The following is a 16,441-nucleotide window of genomic DNA, read 5'->3' as shown; positions in this document are numbered from 1 at the left end:
AATTGCATCTCCTTATCACCCACAGTCTAGTGGTCAAGTAGAACTGAGTAATAGAGAGATCAAATTAATTTTGCAAAAGACTGTTAATAGATCTAGAAAGAATTGGTCCAAGAAACTTGATGATGCATTATGGGCCTATAGAACTGCATATAAAAACCCTATGGGTATGTCTCCGTATAAAATGGTTTATGGAAAAGCATGTCACTTACCTCTTGAGCTAGAGCATAAGGCATATTGGGCTATTAAAGAGCTCAACTATGATTTCAAACTTGCTGGTGAGAAAAGGCTATTTGACATTAGCTCACTTGATGAATGGAGAACTCAAGCCTATGAGAATGCCAAACTGTTTAAAGAAAAAGTTAAAAGATGGCATGACAAAAGGATACAAAAGCGTGAGTTTAATGTAGGTGATTATGTGTTGCTATTCAACTCTTGTTTAAGATTTTTTGCAGGAAAGCTTCTCTCTAAATGGGAAGGTCCTTACGTTATCGAGGAGGTCTATCACTCCGGTGCCATAAAAATAAAAACTTCGAGGGCAAAAATCCGAAGGTGGTGAACGGTTAAAGAATCAAACATTATATTTCAGGTAATCCCATAAATGTTGAAACTAATGTTATTGAAACCGTAACCCCGGAGGAATACATAAGGGACGCCTTCCAGAATGTTTCAGACTCCGAAAAGGAATAGGTATGTGGTACGGTAAGTAAACCGACTCCAAAACAGTTCTAATGGTAATTTTTCTCCGTTTTGGAATATTTAAGAAAATAGGAAAATAATAAGTAGTCCGGGAAGGACACGAGGCATCCACGAGGGTGGAGGGCGCGCCCTACCCCCCTGGGCGCACCTCCTTGCCTCGTGGGCACCTCGTGTGCTCTCCGGACTCCGTTTTCTTGCACGATACTTCTTTTGGTTGGTAAAAATTCATTATATAATCTCCCAATGGTTTTGACCCTCGTATCACGCAAATATCCTCTGTTTTTGTTTCGAGCTGTTTTCTGCCAGAGTTGTCAAGGCCAGGCATCATGTCGTCCCCTCCTCCAACAATGAGGGCAATGATGGTTGGCTAATGAAGATAGAGCTGAAGAGAGAAGAACCCGGGGAGATCAATAAGGATGGTGGGATCAAGAAGGCCATGGAGGATCAAGCTCCGGTAGCAGAAGAAGAAGACATCCTTCAACCTCATTACGATCTTCTTACCCCAACGGAGATTGAAGCTTTCAAGATGATTGAGTTAGCTCGTATACAAAACAAGTATCTCACACGTGAAAATATTTTGTTGAAGGAGCATATCACCGCACTCAAGGGCATCATCCGCAAATTGGAGGATCTCCTACGCTCGATGTGCGACTATCCATCATCACCACCACCTTCTTCACCAGCAAAGGAGAACCGAGTATCTGGTATGGGCACTCCCCTTGGCAACTGCCAAGCTTGGGGGAGGTGCCCCGGTATCGTATCACCATCACACTCCTAACTTTACCGTTTTGCTTAGTTCGATCCTTTTGGTAATATCTTGATCTAGTAGAATAAAGTTTTAGTACGATCTAGTTTTGAGTTTTGCTATATGATCCTTCTATGTAATCGAGTCCATGAGCTATATATAATAAAGATTAGTTTTGAGTCAAGGGCTTGATTATCTTGCTATGATCTTGAGGGAATAATAGAAAAAGAAATAATAAAAAGAAATAAAGAGATCGTATTGATCTTATGGAGAGTAATGACTTCACATATAAAGAGTATGATGAATAAAAGTTGTTGAGAGTTGACAAACATAGTTTTGGTCATCGTTGCAATTAATAGGAAATAATAAAGAAAGAGATGTTTTCACATATAAATATACTATCTTGGACATCTTTTACGATTGTGAGCACTCATTAAAATATGACATGCTAAAGAGTTGGTGTTGGACAAGGAAGACAACGTAATGGGTTATGTTCTCTTATATCCGAAATAAAGTATATTGTCATGGATCATCCAACATGTTGAGCTTGCCTTTCCCCCTCATGCTAGCCAAATTCTTTGCACCAAGTAGAGATACTACTTGTGCTTCCAAATATCCTTAAACCCAGTTTTGCCATGAGTGTTCACCATACCTACCTATGGATTGAGTAAGATCCTTCAAGTAAGTTGTCATTGTTGCATGCAATAAAAATTGCTCTCTAAATATGTATGATTTATTAGTGTGGAGAAAATAAGCTTTATACGATCTTGTGATGTGGAAGAAATAAAAGCGACGGACTGCATAATAAAGGTCCATATCACAAGTGGCAATATAAAGTGACGTTCTTTCGCATTAAGATTTTATGCACCCAACCATAAAAGCACATGACAACCTCTGCTTCCCTCTGTGAAGGGCCTATCTTTTATTCTTGCCTTATACCTTATACAAGAGTCGTGGTGATCTTCACCTTTCCTTTTTACATTTTATCCTTTAGCAAGCACATTGTGTTGGAAAGATCCTGATATACATATATATCCAATTGGATGTAAGTTATCATGAACTATTATTGTTGACATTACCCTTGAGGTACAAGGTTGGGAGGCAATACTATAAGCCCCTATCTTCTCTGTGTCCGATTAGAACTCCATAACCATAAGTATTGCGTGAGTGTTAGCAATTGTGAAAGACTAAATGATAGTTGAGTATGTGGACTTGCTGAAAAGCTCTTATATTGACTCTTTCCGATGTTATGATAAATTTCAATTGCTTCAATGACCGAGATTATAGTTTGTTAGTTTTCAATGAAGTTTCTGATTCATACTTTACATTGTGAATAGATTGTTACTTGAGCATAAGAAATCATATGACAAAATTTATATATGTTGCTGTTATAAGAATGTAACATCCCAAATTTTTAATTTGGAATGTTATACATTAGATCATCATTGCATAGCATATTTTATTGTATTTTGGCAAATCCTCGAAAATCCTAAGCAACTCAAGGACCCTCGGAGAGAGTTGGGGATTTTTCCCGGTTTTCATATTTGATTTTTATCAAATAAGTGAAACGAGGATTTTTGGTTTTAATTATTTTTCTCTCCAAAAAATATTTCATATTAAAATAAATGAGAGGAGAAAATATGACTTCTCCAAAATAATTGAAATATTGGAGGAAAAATATTAAAATCAAATATTTGATTTTATTTGCATTAAAAAATTGCACGTTTTAAAAACTGCATTTTTAGGGCTAATAAAATGTTCACCTCGTTCTAATTATTTTAATTAGGCGGTGAAAATTTATTTTGGCAATTTTAGATTTTTATTTATTTTTCTAGGATTTTTTTTAGGTTCGGCGGAATTAATTAAAAAAAATCCCGAGCGCGCCGACTGGGCCGAAGCCCAGCCGACGGCCCATCTTCCCCATGCCCCGTCTCCCACCCGAGCATGGAGCCGCCGCCGCCCCGAGTCCCGGTCGAGGCCGACGCCGGCGCCGCCTTTGCCCCTCCCCCAAGCCGGAGCACCCCCCTCCTATATATACCCCCACCCCGCCGCCTCTCCCCACCCCCACAGCCGCCCGCCCCGCCGCCGAGAGGAGCCGCGCCGGAGCCGCCCGACCCCGCCACCGAAGGAGCTCGCCGCCGGAGCCCGAACGCCACCGCCGCCTTTGCCCCTCCCCCAAGCCGGAGCACCCCCCTCCTATATATACCCCGCCGCCTCTCCCCACCCCCACAGCCGCCCGCCCCGCCGCCGAAGGAGCCGCGCCGGAGCCGCCCGACGCCGACGCCCGAGGAGCCGCCGCCGGAGCCGCAGGACGCCGCCCCGTCGCCGTTTCGACGACCCCGCCGCCTCCCGTCGCCTCCCCGCACCCCGCCGCACCCGAAGACCCCGCCGGAGCCCCGTCCCGCCCACCGGAATACCTCGCCGGAGGTATACCCGCAACCGCCGTTCGCCGGCCGGTTTTTAAAAAAAAACCGCTTCGTTTTTTTTTTCGAAACCCTAGGTTTATTTTTTTAGATCAGTTTATTTTTTTCTGTCGGTTTAGTTAGTTAGTGAACGTTCACCGATCCGTTCGTTTTAACGACCGTGTTCACCGGTTAGTCGCAGTTGACGAACGTCCGTTCGTTTAACTGTTCGTCAGTTTTATTTTCGTCGGATTATCCGCGATTTTCCAGAATCGCGATTTCTGATCTGTTTTTGGTTTTAGTTTAACTTTTCGCTCGTTTATCGGAATCAGGCGATTCAAGCGCCTAGAGTTTCGTCTTGAAATTCTCTTTCCGTTTAACCTACTCAAACAAGTTTTTGCCACTGTAAAATTTGACCTAGACCCAGATTAGTAAACGAAGCTTGTTTCTTTCGCCGTTTGACTTTCGTTGCTTCATTCGATTTGTTTCTTTTTGCAAACCGGAGTTCTTAAGTTGAACTTTCTGGTTAGATCTTTTGTTTGAGTTTTACCTATGTATTTGATGAGTGCTTATTTTTTTTGAAGGTGAATGACAGTGGGAGAGGCTCCCACTGACTTTGTATTACTCACAAAGGAACAGTTACATATGCGTTACAAAGGGTTTTTGTGGCCCCCCGGCCATGCAAGCTATCTACAACCCTAGTGACCCAAATTTACAATGTAGTTAGACATGAAGGGGCGAAGTTCCTCTCTGTAGTTATGTGTTAGCAACTCCAAGAGATGCTTGAATCTAGCCAGCCATGCTCCGAAGGAATGCTGAATCCCTCTGAAGTGTTGGTTGTTTCTCTCCATCCATAGACTCCAAGCAGCCAAAAGAAATATATCCATGAAAAGAGGTTGCCTCCAGTTATCCCTACGCCCACGCAGCAGAGCCAATCTGTTGGCATCTATCGGCCACGCCATTCCAACTTTACTCCAGCAGTGTTGACTAAAGGGGCAGTTGAAGAACAGATGTTCCACAGTTTCCTCGGGAGGGTTTTGACAGAACATGCATGTGTAGTTGCCCCCCGCGACAGCAAAATGTCTGCGTTTGAGCATATTCCTGGTATTCAGACGATCAACTAGGAGTAGCCACCCGAACATCTTGAATTTGATCGGGCTCTTGGCTTTCCAGAGCCAACCGAACGCCTCATCTGCCACAACCTGCTTGTAGCAGTGGTTATAGAATTTCTTGGACGAGAAACGTCCGAGCGTGCATTCCCAGATGTCACAACGGTCGTTGGCCACACGAATTTGCGTTGACCCCTGCTGGATCTCTTTGATTTCCTCTCTCGCCTGGATCGAGAGAGGTAGACTAAAGATCATGGCTGGGTCAGTTGCAGTAAGAACCTTAGCAATGGAGTCGTCTTCATTCAGGCAAAAAGAGAAAGCCCGTGGGTACATGTCCATGAGTGGGGAATCCTGGCTACTATCAAACCAAACATCTTTCCAAAATAAAGCGCTAGAGCCATCCCCCGGGGTGACTTTGGTGATCCCCCGGAAGACCCCACTGAGTTGCATCACGTCCTTCCACCAGAAAGAGCCCACTGCATCAGTTGCATGCGGTATTCTGTTTCTGTAGTAAGCATCCCAAACCAGCTCTATCCAGGGGACATCTTCACGATTATAGAATTTGAAGAGATGTTTCAGGAGGAGGGCAACATTAAGTGTTTTGATATCAATAACACCAAGGCCTCCGCAGCGTTTTGGTTGGCAGACAAGTTCCCAGGCCGCAAGGGAGTTGTTCTTGACCCCATCGTCAGAGTTTTTTGCCCAGAGGCAATATCTATGCAGTTTGTCCAGATGCTCGATCACTTTTGGGTGCAATTTGATTGTGCACATTGCATATATCAACATCGAAGTCACAACAGAATTGACTAAGGTCAGTTTGGCCCTGAATGACATCAGCGACAGCGCAGTGGACGTCTTTCTCTCGACTGCATGTACCAGCGGCATAAGATCAAGAACACTTGGCCTCGTCGTGCCCATTGGGAGGCCGAGGTAGGTGAAGGGCATGGAACCAACAGAACAACCAAAAACCCCAGCCAATTCACAAGCACGCTGGTGATCAATGTTAATGGGTATAAGAGTTGATTTCTGGAAATTGATCTTCAGCCCAATCGAAACAGCATAATCCTCCAAGATAGTTTTCATACGGGCAGCCTGTTCAGGACATGCCTGCATAACCAAAATCGTGTCATCAGCGTATTGAACAACGGGGAAGTCACCCGCACTGTCACGAGGGAGAGGAAGCTCAACTAGTCCTCGAGCGAAAGCATCATTAATTGCTGCTTGGAGAAGGTCAGCCGCAAGGACGAAGATCAACGGTGAGAGAGGGTCACCCTGTCGCACACCACATTTACAATTAAATTTCCGACCAGGAACTCCATTAAGGAGTACAGAAGAAACCCCCGAACCAAAGATCGTTTTCATCCATCCGAGCCATTTGTCATCAAAACCCATGTGTTTCATGATCTCCATCATGGGGGCGTGCTCAATCGTGTCAAACGCCTTAGCAAAGTATAACTTGAGGAGGATATTTTCCCTCGCTGAGGTATGGCATTGATGGATGTATTCAAACGACCACGCCAGGCAATCTTGGATAGTCCTCCCTTTGATGAAACCGTACTGGTTTTTGTGGATGATTTTGAGTATGACTTTCTGCAGCCGGTTAGCCAAGATCTTTGTGATGATTTTCAGACAACAATTCAGCAAAGTAATTGGTCTATAATCATTCGCAGTTTCTGGAGAAGAGTTCTTAGGGATCAAGGTGATATACCCCTCACTAATGCTGGTGATATCTAGCCCTCCAGCATGAAAGGCATGGCACAGCTCATAGAAGTCCGACTTGATGATCTGCCAGCAGCTCTTAAGGAAACAACCATTAAAACCATCAGGGCCCGGAGCCCTGTCACTCGGCATTTCCTTAATTACGGTATCAATCTCTTCATTGGAAAAGGGTGCCGACAATTGATCCAGTCCCTCAATCCGACGAATGATTCTAGAAAGATCAAAACGCATGTTAGTGGGTTTAGAAGAACCCAAACGTTCCTTATAGGTTTTGAACAGCACCCCTTCCTTTCCAACATGGTCATGGATTTCCACAGCACCATCACGAAGCATGGCAATAGAATTGTGTCTATATCTCTCAGTGGCCAGAGATTGAAAGAGCTTGGTGTTTTCATCAGCAAATCTGAAATACCTGATCGTGCATCTTTTCCTCCATGCCCGTGACTTGGTGTTTTTATATGGATGCTTGATTAACAATTTTCAAATACAAGGTTAACATTGTTTTAATTCATGGTCAACATTTTTTATGTACATTAAAAAAATCAAATGGTTGATTAACATTTTTTCAAATACTTGTTTAAGATTATTATTTTCAAATGCTTGATTAAGATTTTTTAAATACATTATCAACTTTTTCCATACGCATTGTATATTTTTCAAATATTTTTTTCATATGCTTGTTATACATTGTATATTTCAAATTTGTAAAGTTTTTAAATATATTTATTTAGAATATTTGGAAGTATAAAAACAAGCAAAAAACAAAAACGTAAAAAAAAGAGGTTGTAGTCTCCCGTGCTGCCTCGGCCGGCCCATCTCCTCCCATAGAGGCGGCCGAAGACACCAACCGGACCACGGGCGGCGCCGCAACCAGTGCAGGTCAGCCAATCGAGCGGCGGTGCGGTGACTCCGGCGAGCACGGGCGCGTCCACTCCGGCGACCTCGGAGTCTCGGTCCGCCACGAGCGGCACTGCCGGCTATCCAATCGAGAGGCGGGGGTACACAGGAGCGCGGGATACGTGCGCGGCCACTCCGGCGACCACGGACCTCCCCAAGGTGCCGGCCACCATTCTCTTCTTCGCCCTCGGCGCATCTCGGTCGGCCGCCGCTTAGTTCTTTGGCTTGGGCCCTCACTGCCGCTGGCAATCAGAGTTCGTGGAAAGCAAATCAGAGCGGGGGGACTCGGAATTCCTTCACCAATCAACAGAGGGTCCGAATAATTTCAGTGTTCCAGTCTGGATTCGGATTTGCTTCACCTACTCGGAGTCGGGGTGAGTCCTCGGCCGGCGATCTATAAGTATAGCCACGACCTACCTGCCCCTCCGTCTGCTCCAACCAAGATTGCAGTTTTCCTGCCCAACAGAGAGGCTTTTCTCTGCTCTGCTCTGCTCTGTTCCAATGGAGACCTGTAGCTTAGCCAGGATAATCAAATTGCAAGACCTAGTAGCTATGTACCGGCAGAAGTTGTGTTCTCTAGTCTTCAGATCTTTGCCCAGGCTGCTGCTAGGCTTCCCTCCCAGCTCAATCAGGAAATTCTTCAGAGATGAACATGTTCATGTGGCACTGGCAGAGACCAAGATGGTGGCCACATTGCCGGAGCTGCCGCAGGACATCTTGATGGTTATCTTTGCCGCTCTCGAGATCCCCGACCTCATGCGCGCTGGCTCCGTCTGTTCATCCTGGCACTCCGCATACGCCGAGCTACGCAGCCTTGGGAAGTACAAGCAGGGCCAGACGCCTTGTCTGGTCTATAGCTCTGAATCTGATCCTGATGATGTTTTGTCCCTCTACAGCCTTGCCGAGAAGAAGTCCTACAAGTTATCTCTGCCGCAGCCACCTATCCGCAGCAGGTATTTGATTGGGTCCTCGCATGGCTGGCTTGTTACCGTCGACGAGAGGTCTGACATGCACCTTCTGAATCCAATCACCTGTGAACAGATTGCTCTCCCTTCAGTGTCCACCATTGAGCATTTGAAGCCCATATTTGATGAGTATGGTGATGTCTGCAAGTATGAGATGTCAGGGCACAGTGGATCGCACAACAGTTATAATCCGCCATTCATCTTTGCTCTTGCCGAGCTGAGGGATAGACTCCAGTGGAAGGCGTTTGTATTTCCTGATACATCCACAGGAAGCTACATTGTGGTGCTCATCCACAACCCACAAGCTCAGCTCTCATTTGCAAAGGCAGGTGATGATAAGTGGACCTGGCTACCGCCTCATTATCTTCATGAGGACTGCATGTACAAGGATGGCATATTGTATGCAGTGAATACAAAAGGAGAAATCCACGCTTTCGATCTTAGTGGCCCTGTGGTCACTGTAAAGACGATTATAACGGCACCTGAGCATTATGATTGTGATAGCAGGTATATCGTTCAAGCTCCATGGGGCAGTCTGCTACTTGTGTTCAGAATAGTTCATGACCATGATTTAGAATATGAGTACTGGAAGACTACAGAAACTAAAATATGCGAGATTGATGCTCTATGGAATAAAATTGAGCTAACCAATTGCTTGCGTGACCATGTATTATTTCTTGGTCATAACCTATCGCTATGCCTCAGTGCTGATGAATATCCTGCTCTCAAGGCAAATTGTTCCTATTTTACGGACGATAATTTTCTGTGGACAGTGGGATATAAGAATAACCATCGTGATGTGGGAATTCTTAAGTTGAATGATAAGAGCAGGGAAGAATTTGTGTCTCCTCAGCTTTGGTCCAACTGTCCGGCTCCAATGTGGATTACTCCTGATCTTAGAAAGATCAACGCGATGGGCTCAATGAGCCAACAACTCTGAAGTGAACTGCTACAGTCTCAATTAACATACGTGCAGTGCAGCAAGGCGGCACTACTCGAGTCTCGAGAGAGAGGTCTTGTCTGTGCTGCAAAAATGGCCGGTCGAGGGAGTGCTCAACATCAACATCCTTTTCTGCTCAGTCTTTTGATGACGCTGCTGGTGTGGTAATCAGAGATAATATATGCGGGTGTTTTCAGAAAATCATGGAGAAGATGGAATCATCTTGTAGTTACAACAATGTGACAGTTTTTATGTTTCAAATAGTTTGTAATATTTGCTCAAATACTGTACATATTTTCTTCATAATTTATTATAGTTTGGTGTTGTTATAGCAATATAACAGTGTTGTTTCCTACAAAAATGGAAATAAAATATAAGAGCTCTCCGTTGTATCATTGCACACAAGGAAATATTGTTCCCGTTAATTATTTTCCACTGTCGTTCATGAATGAACCACAAGGATCTGGTTGTAGTTTGAGAACCATAAGCGTATAAACCCACACGATTTACAAGTTTATACAGCAAGTCATATCTTTTGTGCTACCAACATTTTGTTTCCTAGTACCACCAGGTCTATGGTAGCCACCAATCAGCAGGCAGGTCGTGGCAGAAGTAGGTGTGCTCACGTAGGTCGCGGCCTGGAGGAACTTTCGCAGTACAGCCAAACCTGCCACAGCGAACAGCTACTGAAGGATGCTTGCAGTAATGCGCAATCATCTACAAAAGCAAACGAAAGTTAGCTCAAAATCAAATGGAGAGAGGTGTAAGGAGTAAAACGATGCTAGTTCAATTTCTCACATCAGAGGTGCGCACAATCCCATTTGGGTGAAGCTCCACCTCAAAAATGCAAAGGTGGCACACTGTTGTTGTCGCCGGACAGGATCTAGCTATTCTGCAGTACCTCTTATATCCCTCCACAATCTCAGCGGGGACGGTCTCTCCATCGATAATCTGAACATAGGCAAATTAGCAAATAAAGCAAATTAGGAGTAGTAAATGATACAACTTGTGTCCAAATGAACCAATTCTGGCTACCATTTGTGCAGATATGGGATGGAATGATAAAGCAATACATATCTTTTTATTTCAGATATGATGCATTATAAGATGCGATGTATTGAATGAGTCACCAAAGAAAGTGATGCTTGACAATTACGATCTACAAAATGAATATTCAGCAGTACATGGAATGGAGAGGATTAAGATGGAAAACATAAACACTAGTGTATCCAAGCATAGCAAACAATGGTATCATTCTGTCAATTCTTCCTGACCGGTAAAAAAATGAAGCAATGGAAAAAAATGAATGGAAAGTTGATTGTCAAAACTCAAACTGAGTGAAATTACAAACAAGATATGTGATGGCGTACATGCAAATTAAGGCACAATCCTATGGTAACTTTGTTTGCAAAATTAACAGAAGAACACTGACGATAACTTTGTTTTCCTATCACTGAATTTTAACTGAATGCAAAGTTTTTGCTGCCCTTCATCAGAAGAGAGCTGCTGCAATTCCAGCAAAGTTTCTTTGCATAATGCTATGACTCTTGACTAATTAACACAAATTCAGTTCTCATGCAACTATCCACGAATTCCAACAGAGTCCATTTTATGATCGGTGACTCAGTTTTGTGTTCGGAAACTATAACTGAATTTTGTGTTCAGTTTGCCATTTCTTTTCAATTTTGTGTTCTGAAACTATATCATTCAGGTATAATGGTTCTGGGCACCTATAGTAAGGTAAACAGCAAACAATCCCTGGTCATCACAACCGAGGCAGTTCTTTCTGCACTTCATCAGAAAGATAAACAGCAAATAATTCAATCTGAATTTTGTTAACTGATTAACATGAACTATCACTGATTAACTGATTACGAGGGAAAGAAATCAGCTCAGTTTTCTCATTTCTTTCTGATTGTATATATTTTTCAATTTTCTGATTACAAAAGGCAGGGGTCTGAACATAAGTTAATCCAGTGGATACATGCAAATTAAGGAACAGTCCTCTTGTAACTTTGTTTGCAAAATTAAGAGAAGAACACCTAGTCGGTGACTTTGTTTTCCTATCACTGGATTTTAACTGAATGCAAAGTTTTTGCTGCCCTTCATCAGAAGAGAGCTACTGCAATTCCAGCAAAGATTCTTTGCATAATGCTATAAATTTTAACTAATTAACATAAATTCAGTTCTCATGCAACTATCGGGAAATTCCAGCAAAGTCCATTTTATGGTTTGTGACTCAGTTTTGTGTTCTGCAACTATCACTGAAGTTTTCTGAAGGAAAGGCACTGAAGTTTTCGAGGAAGGAGAGGAATTGGATCATACCAGTGGCACTGGTGCGGGCTGCGGCTCATCAAGAAGAGGAGCAGGAGGAGGGGGGATCACCCGGCGACGGCGGCGCTTCTCCCAGTACAACCATGCCTTACTACGCCGCGGCACGGGGAGCAAGGTATTCTTCTTCTTGTTGATCACCGGCGCTGCTGCTGCCGGCGGCCCGCTCCGCCACCCGTGCACGGACGCCCACGCGCCCTGGAAGGCCTCGAAGATCCTCGCCACAACCGGCCCCGGAAACCGGAGTCGGAGGGCCTCCAGCAAGCTCCTGAACCAGACCGCGTCGGCCTGAGGCGGAAGGTGAGCGGGGGCGGGGACGATCGTACGCGGGCAAGGAGACACCTCGGCCTGATATGGCGCGACGTCTCCATGGAGCCGCCGCGTCGTGTCGACCTCGGGCTGGGTCGGCGGTGGTGGCGCGCCCGGGAGCTGCAGCGCGGCCACCTCGGCCCCAGTCGGCGCACCAGGAAGCTCCAGAGCGGACACCTTCACATCGTACTTGGACGCCTTCGCCTTGCCGAGCTTCTTCCCGGCGCCCTGCGCCATTGGAGGGCTGTCCCCAAGAAGCCGCTTCTTGGCTTCTTGGTCGTCTTTTGTCTTCGCCCGTACGGCCAGGTGGAGCCGAAGGAGAAAGCACGGAGAGAGGGGCGGTGAGGCGGTGGTGGTGGACGGCGGCGAGACGCTCTTTTGGGTGGTTGGCTGGTGCGAGCTTGGGGAGGAGGAAGCCGGCGGGGAGGAGCTCGCGGGAGTCAGAGCACTCTGTTTTGGGGGGAAGGAGACGGAGGGGAGGGGCGGCCTCTGTTTTATTGCGGGAAGGAGACAGAGGGCCGGCCCATTGCAAATTCTCGTTTTGTATAAATTATTTTTGTTCCCCTAATTATTTTTGTTAATTTGTTTTACAACACCTGAAACTGGATCAACATGGTTGTATGGAAAAACATCCTTTAAAATATGTTACACTATATATTTATTTCAAATAAAAAATAGGCCGCGCTTGTCAACTAAAAATGGTTGAATAAATTCAAATTTTTATTTTGGTACATAAAAATGCTATACATCAAACAACGATTTTATTGAACTGTATTCTCATGTAATTGTTCATGTATGTAAAAGATACTGTCCATTACTATTAATTTTTTAATATAGATAAAAGAATTCATATGAATTTGTTTGATTAGCAACACTGCCACTCCTCGGTTCCACTTTTCTTCTTCTAAAATGGTACCAAAGTATATTTGGATATGCAAATAATGTCACCACTAGATTCTTTTTAGACAACCCTCTAAGCTTTATTGATTGATAAAACATTCATGGTTACATCAGCCCCATCAGTATTTTAATTTTTAATTCAAAAACATGTTTGAACGGAAAAACTCTCTTTAAAATATTTTACACCATAGGTTTATTTCAAATGAAATTGTCATGCTTATATCAAGTAAAAATGGTTGTGTAACTTCAAATTTTTATTTTGGTACATAAAGATGTTCTACATCAAACAAAGTTTCTTGAACTATATCCTCATGTAAATGTTCATGTATGTAAAAGAAATTGTCCATGTTCTTTGCAAAAAATGTAACATAGATAAAATCTTTTCATACAATTTTGTTTTTGTAACCAGCACCGCCACACCTCAGCTCAACGTTTCTTGCTCTAAAATTGTACCAAAGTAAAGTATTTTTTTTGAACAAAGTACAATCAAAGTCGCTCACATACATGAGCATACACTCACCCTTATGAACCCACACACGCACACCCTATCCCTATGAGCATCTGCGAGAGACCGAGTCGGCATATATGTAAAAGAAATTGTCCATGTTCTACTTAAAGAAATGCAATATAGATAAAAAATCAAACAATTTTTTTTATAAACAACACTGGCACACCTATGTTCAACTTTCCTTCTTCTACAGATAAAATAAAGCCTTTTTTCTTCTAAAATGGCACCAAAACAAAGTATTTAGATATGTACAGAAAGACTCCCGCTGTTCAGCCCCACCTCTGATGGCCTTTGGCCCATGGAGGTGCGAAGGATCTTCCCCGCCGGCATGAAGGACCCCACTCTCGTTCTTGTTAGATTCAACATATTGGTTAGTGTTGCGTGGCGGTGGCGATTTCCCTGAATAGGAATAATGTCTTCCATGCTTGATCGCCATCTTGATGGTGCATCTAGCATTGTCGGAGGGCATCTGAAGGGAGCCTACAATGGCTGCCATTGGCAGCGGATTTCGTGCCAACGAAGATGAAGATGAAGACAACACTGCGAGTTGCAGGAGGCAACATTGGAGCTCTCCTACCGCAACACAGAGTCCATGCTGGCGGCTGAGCTCGATGCCATTGCAAGCTCCCTGGCGAAGCTCCACCACCGTCGCACGGTGTTTGGCCTCCCTGGCATTTTGGGACTACGTTCGCAACTTCCCGGACAACTTTTGTGTCGCCATGGACCCAGACGACCTCAAGCTTGCGCGTTGGTACCCCTTGCTCGTTGTCAGTTCCCTGGAGCGTGACTTTGTGGTGGGCTAGCGCCTGATCCGACGCATGTACGACTTCTCTGTCCCGCACTAGGGCACCGTCGGTCGATGCTGTTGGACATAGAGGATGCATACTGCAGACCCCCCCCCCCCCTCCTCGCCCCCACGTCACTTCAACGGGAGTGACACGGGCAGCCAAACATAGCCACCCCTGGCAGCTTCCCCACCCCTTCCTCTCCTCCTTGCCGCCACCAGTGCCTGGGTCGTGAGGCCACACACAGGTGCCGGAATGGTACAACCAACTTATATACGGGCTCGACGTTCCATGCCAGGGTTGTGCCAGCCCTCTATGGTTCGCTTATAATGTGATGAACCGTCGCCTCGTATGGAACAACATTTCTTTTGAGTTTTTTTTGTTTTCTTTTATTTATTTTTTCCTTTTGGTTTTCTCTATTTCTTCACCAGTTTCTTTTTTCTTTTGTTTTTCAGCAATTTTCTTTGTTTCTTTCATGGTTTTTATTGGGTTTTCCTGTATGTTCTCCAATTTTTTCCTTTCCTTTTTCTCTTTCTTCATTTTCATCGGTTCTCTTCGTTTTCCTTTTGTTTCTTTCTTGATTTTCACTGTTTCTGTTATTTTGTACTGGTTTCTTTGGTTTCTTATTTTTTCCTTCATTTTCCTTTGTCTCTCTTTTTTTCCATCATTTTTTATTTCTCTTTTCATATATAACAGGAATATTTCTCTAAACATGTTCAACATTTTGTTCAAATACATAAAAAATTTTATATATACATGTTGAACATTTTTAAAAATACATATTTAAAATTCTTTTCAAACATATATTTTTATATCAAGATTTTTTCATACGTATTGACATTTCTTTTATACACAAGGAACATTTTATACACACATTTAACACTTTTCAATTACATGATTAAGATTTTTTAACACATATTATTTTATGTCTACTTTTTGCATGCACACTGTACATTTTATATACATCAGGAATATTTTTTAAATTCATGTTTAACATTTTTAAATATATGATTACTATTTTTAGACATGTATTTCTATGTCTACTTTTTGTATAAACAATTTTACATTTTTTATACGCTAGGATTTTTTTTCACACATTTAACATTTTTCAGATACATGATTAAAACCAAACCTTGGTAGACCAAAACCCACTTGCGCACAAGCTGCCGACCATGGAGGAGGCGCTGGAAACGCGTGCTCCCAAGAGGCGTAGATCTGTTGGAGAACCACCGGCAGCAGGGCCAGCAACTTCAGCGGCGAGGTGCGGGGAAGGCTCGATGGCCTGTACTTCGTCAGCCGCCTCCTCGACACCTTGCTAGGAACTATCGTCTCCCTCCTACCCACCAAGGACGGCGCGCGCACCCAGGCCCGTTCCCGCCATTGGCGTCCCCTCTGGCTCTCATCCAATGCGTCACTCAACCTCGGGGCAGACCGGAGTCTCTCCGGCAGTGACTCCAGCGCCGTGCTGGTCTCCAGAATCCTCTCTGGCCATCCCGACCGAGCCAACCGCTTCTCGCTCCTCATTTGCCTCTAGCCCGACATCCTGGGCATGGTTGTCCGCTAGTTCCGCTCTGGGTCCCTCGTGGGCCTCCAGGACCTCGAGGTATCCAACCTATAGTGGGAGCACTGTCCGCTGCTCCTGCCATTGCACGCACTGATCCGCTTCGCGCCAATGCTCCGCACACTCACACTTTGGGACTGGCAATTCCCCGACATGGTCGCGCCGCCCGCTTTTCCGCGCCTCAAAAAGCTCCTCATGCACAATGTGAGTATCTCGGAGGAATGCCTCCAAGGCATCATCTCTAGATGCACTCTTTCACTACACAAAATGGGATTGGGCCGCCTTTGCATCAGCTCCCCGACTATCAGGTCCATCAGCACTAGTCTTGGGAATCATCCCTAGACAAATATGGTGAGCAATCATAGAAGGCCGGGACATTTTGAAGTTGGATGTTATCAGAAGGATTGGTAACGGGCGAACAACGAACATATGGGTTGATAACTGGATACAGAGAAATGTTATGATGAGGCCTTATGGGAGGCGTGTCAATTCCACTACAGAGTTAGTAATCGACCTTATTGACTATACGTCAGCAACACGGAATATGACAAGAGATTGCTAGCAATTTGTCTAC

General features: G+C 44.3%; 1 protein-coding gene across 1 annotated transcript; it reads left to right on the top strand.

Annotated features, from left to right (window-relative positions):
• Positions 1 to 7,500: 7,500 nt before the first annotated feature.
• Positions 7,501 to 9,895, top strand: LOC109769468 (F-box protein KIB4-like). The gene has a single exon (XM_020328208.4). It carries the CDS (start codon positions 8,070 to 8,072, stop codon positions 9,471 to 9,473), a length of 1,404 nt encoding a protein of 467 aa, XP_020183797.1. The 5' UTR covers positions 7,501 to 8,069; the 3' UTR covers positions 9,474 to 9,895.
• The last annotated feature ends 6,546 nt before the right edge of the window (positions 9,896 to 16,441 follow it).

Source organism: Aegilops tauschii, chromosome 3 (genome assembly GCF_002575655.3).
Source record: "Aegilops tauschii subsp. strangulata cultivar AL8/78 chromosome 3, Aet v6.0, whole genome shotgun sequence".
NCBI classification, from domain to species: Eukaryota; Viridiplantae; Streptophyta; class Magnoliopsida; order Poales; family Poaceae; genus Aegilops; species Aegilops tauschii.
This window is presented reverse-complemented; position numbering and strand designations above follow the sequence as displayed.

Bases quoted from the DNA above. Each gene is read 5' to 3' on its own strand.
- LOC109769468 (XM_020328208.4), top strand. From the start codon at position 8,070: ATGGAGACCTGTAGCTTAGCCAGGATAATCAAATTGCAAGACCTAGTA.